The following is a 3757-nucleotide window of genomic DNA, read 5'->3' as shown; positions in this document are numbered from 1 at the left end:
TAAAGAAAATTTATGATATATTCATCAAAAATACACATGAAATATAGACTATTACAATTTTATGTAAAAAAACAATTAACTCTTTTGTTACTGTATTTATTTTGAGATGCTCTGTGTTTCTTTCAATTAATTTTAAATATAACAAAGAATTTAGTAAAATAACTTCATTATCATTAAGCTAGTGTTATGAACATAAATTGCGACTAAGGTTTGGTGGAAGATTTTAATTCAAAACCTATGAAAACAAAACATTTGTACTCAGAGCCAGAGGTGGTTTCAGCCAAGATAGTATCAAAAGGGTTAAAAATATCATGGTAATTTTAACCCTTTTGTTACCAAATTTCATTTGAGATGTTCTGTGTTTCTTTCAATTAATTTTAAATATAACAAAGAATTTAGTAAAATAACTTAATTATCATTAAGCTTGTGTTAGGAACATAAATTGTGACTAAGGTTTGGTGGAAGGTTTTAATTCAGAACTTTTGTAAACAAGACATTTGTACTCAGAGCCAGAACCGATTTCAGCTGGGTTGGTAATGAGAGGGTTAAGCTACATCATGAAAGGAAAATAATCAAATTAAAATAAAATGAGCTTCTGTAGATAGGTTTAAATGTTTATTTTCATAGCTAATTCTTTTAGGCATGTGTGTGTGTATGAAGGCGCATGGCCTAGTGGTTAGAGTGTTGCAATCATGATGGCCAGATCATGTAGCATTGCCATCTGAAAATGTTGGAAAAGTTTCATCAAAGATGACTTTAAAGTATCCTGAACATTGGTTGAGAAGACAGAAGAACAAATGTGAGCATCTTGAAAGCAGTCAAAACAACAAGCAACAAGACTCACATCATCAAGAGCCTGTTGAGATGGAGTGAGCATGTTGTTCAAATGTCAGATAACCGTTTACCAAAACAGATCTTCTATTCTCGACTGAGAGAAATAAAAAGGAAGAAAGAAGAACAGAAGAAGAGATACAGGGATGAGTTGAAGGCCAAGAAGACAAAAGAATTGACTTCAATAAATGGGAAGAAAATGCAAATGACCAATCCTCTGGAGATCCATCATCAGTGAAGGAACAACTTGACCAACTTGCAGAAGATCCTTCAAAGCCTGAATTGGACTCATCGGCCACCTTTCAGTGTACCAACAAGCTAACAGGGACTAGAATGAAGACCCTCATCCTCTGAAGGAAGAGGGATAGCTACAACAACCGCGATAACATACCTGACAACGGGGAAAACATTGTCATGCTTGGAAGCAACCAGGATTAGTAACAGAAAGGGTGTCTGGCTACAGAAAATTTGCCTCACAAATGTATCTGTTTATGTGAACCTGGAAAAGAGGGCATCACAAGAATGGTGGTGTGGTGGTGATAATGAGAGTACAAACACATGCACACACACACACACTTTTCTCATCTAATATATAAAAATATCAATGAACATTAATAAACATTGGTGGTGTTGTTGTTCCAGTGGGGCTGAACCCAGGACCATGTGTTGGCTGAGAAAATTCTTCCAGAGACTCAAGCAGGTTTTAGACCATCCCAACTACATGGTCCTGGGATCAGCCCCACTGCATGGCACCTTGGGCAAGTGACTTCTACTGATAATGATGAGCAGTATGATATGGGAGAACATAACATCATTCATTGAGAAGACGAGACAGATTCTTGAGACAAGAAGCTGAACTGACTCAGAATCACTCAAGGTTATTACACAGAGATATACATAGAAAAGGAGGAAAACATATGTAACCAGGGAGCATATGAATAGCCACATGACTGGCTAGAAATAACAGCCAAATCTCCCTTGGTTCATACCTTAATTACAAAAGGTGAGCAACAATAGATAATAGCCCTAGATACATTGCTTTGGGGAACAACCAAAATGATCACAGCTATAATACTTTTGATTATAGGTTTGCTAAACCAGGACTGATTTGGAGCTAAGCAGTAGCAACAGTATTAATATAATATTAGTCCTCCTCCTGGGACTAATACGAACTAGTAAAGAACTATTCAAATCAAGTAAACAAGTCCTTTTCCAAACTGATTTCACAGAAGGACTCACTCATCATTGATGGATGGATGGATGGACGGACGGATGGACAGACGGACGGACAGATAGATAGATAGATAGATAGATAGATAGATAGATAGATAGATAGATAGATAGATAGATAGAAGGGGAGATCGGATAACTAACTATAAGTCACAAAGAAGCACAGTCAAAAAGCCAATTTGAATTTAGGACCATGGGAGTGAAGAAGTACAGTCAAAAGACCCGTGTGAATTTAGGGCCGTAGAAGAGAATAAACACAACCAAAAGTCTAATATGAATTCGGAAGCTTGAAAGCGAAGGAACACAGCCATAAGATCAATTTAAATTTAGGATTGTAGATGCAAGGAAACAAAATTGATAAAAGTATTTGAACATAAGGCCGTAGAAGCGAAGATAACAGGGTGAAGATCGATTCAACTGATTGTAACCTCCCCAAACAGATCGATATTTCTCCGTTGCTAATGTCAAAACCAATATTTTTTCTAAACCATACACACAGTTTCCTCCCTTTATGTTCGGCTTTAAAAATTATTTTTTAACTCGATTTTCGTCTTAGATTTCCTTCAGAAATCGCTAAAATAAATATTAACAATACCTAAATGAAGATCTAATTGAAACTAACCTCATCTATGATGCTGTGTTCTTTCTAACAACGACAATCAATATGTCCTCACAAAAACTATGCAAGACGAATAGAAAAATAAAGTCATATGAACTTATTATAGTTTGTTCATCGCAAGTGTTCGTTTTGTAAACAAACATTCGTAGCATCTCTCGTAATTTCATACCCGATCTTAAAGCAATTTATTCCATCGATTTCTTTCGATAGCGGAGATAAGTCATATAAGATAAGCAATAGAAGAAAATATCACACGCCTCTTCGTATTTTAATATCTATAAATCATAAAGAAAATAAGTGATGAAAAGTAATTTAATTTATGAATGATAGATATTATTAAAATATGAATCCATGCCGAAAATAGAGGGTATTAACTAGCTTGTTTACCTGTCTTGATGCTGAAGGTCCCATAAACAAATTGGTCTCATGTTTGTCCTGCCAAAGAACTGTTAGACTTAGTTACAACGCATGCGCAGTAGCATTCCTTTCACTTCACCCTCTCCAAGCACAAGGCGGGTATCTTTAAGTTTCCGCTGCTGCTAAGCTCAAGCTATCTACGACCCAGCTACAGGAGTCACCACACGGTTGCTCGACCTGCTAGAAATAAAAAGAAATTCCCTCAAATAACTTGATAACGTTTCAGTGGAAAGAAACTTGCTTCCCAACCACAATGTTTCGAGTTCGGTCCCACTGCATAGCACCTTGGGCAAGTGTCTTCTATTATACCGAATTAATATTTTAAAGATTGCTAAAAACATATATATAAAATATATATATAGGGTAGTGAGAGTGTTTTAGAAATTTCACTACCAGTGGCCTAGCACATATAAAAAGTCAATAGATAACATATTCTCAATATAAAATAATGTTTTGACTGCTTTTTCTAGCGTGTAAAAACTGCCTGTTGAAGGCAGTTTTCTCTTGTGTTTAAATGTACTCAATTTTATATTGAGAATATGTTGTCTGTTGACTTCTTATACATGCTAGGCCACTGATAGTGAAATTTCTAAAAAAAACTCACTACCCTATATATATTTTACGTGTGTGTATATATATATATATATATATATATATATA

The 3757-nt window shown here is 35.3% G+C and overlaps 1 protein-coding gene across 1 annotated transcript in view; it reads right to left on the bottom strand.

Moving 5' to 3' along the window:
• The window catches only part of LOC106871393 (intraflagellar transport protein 122 homolog), a 264510-nt gene that overhangs the window by 257611 nt on the left and 3142 nt on the right, over positions 1-3757 (bottom strand). Inside the window, exon 2 of the mRNA XM_052966749.1 lies at positions 3068-3277. Within this exon, the coding sequence (XP_052822709.1) occupies positions 3068-3108 (41 nt within the window). The 5' untranslated portion in view covers positions 3109-3277. The remainder of the gene's footprint in view (positions 1-3067; positions 3278-3757) is intronic.

Source organism: Octopus bimaculoides, chromosome 3 (genome assembly GCF_001194135.2).
Source record: "Octopus bimaculoides isolate UCB-OBI-ISO-001 chromosome 3, ASM119413v2, whole genome shotgun sequence".
In the NCBI taxonomy this organism is placed as follows: Eukaryota; Metazoa; Mollusca; class Cephalopoda; order Octopoda; family Octopodidae; genus Octopus; species Octopus bimaculoides.
The sequence above is the reverse complement of the archived record's forward strand: the minus strand, read 5'-3'. Positions and strand labels throughout refer to the sequence as shown.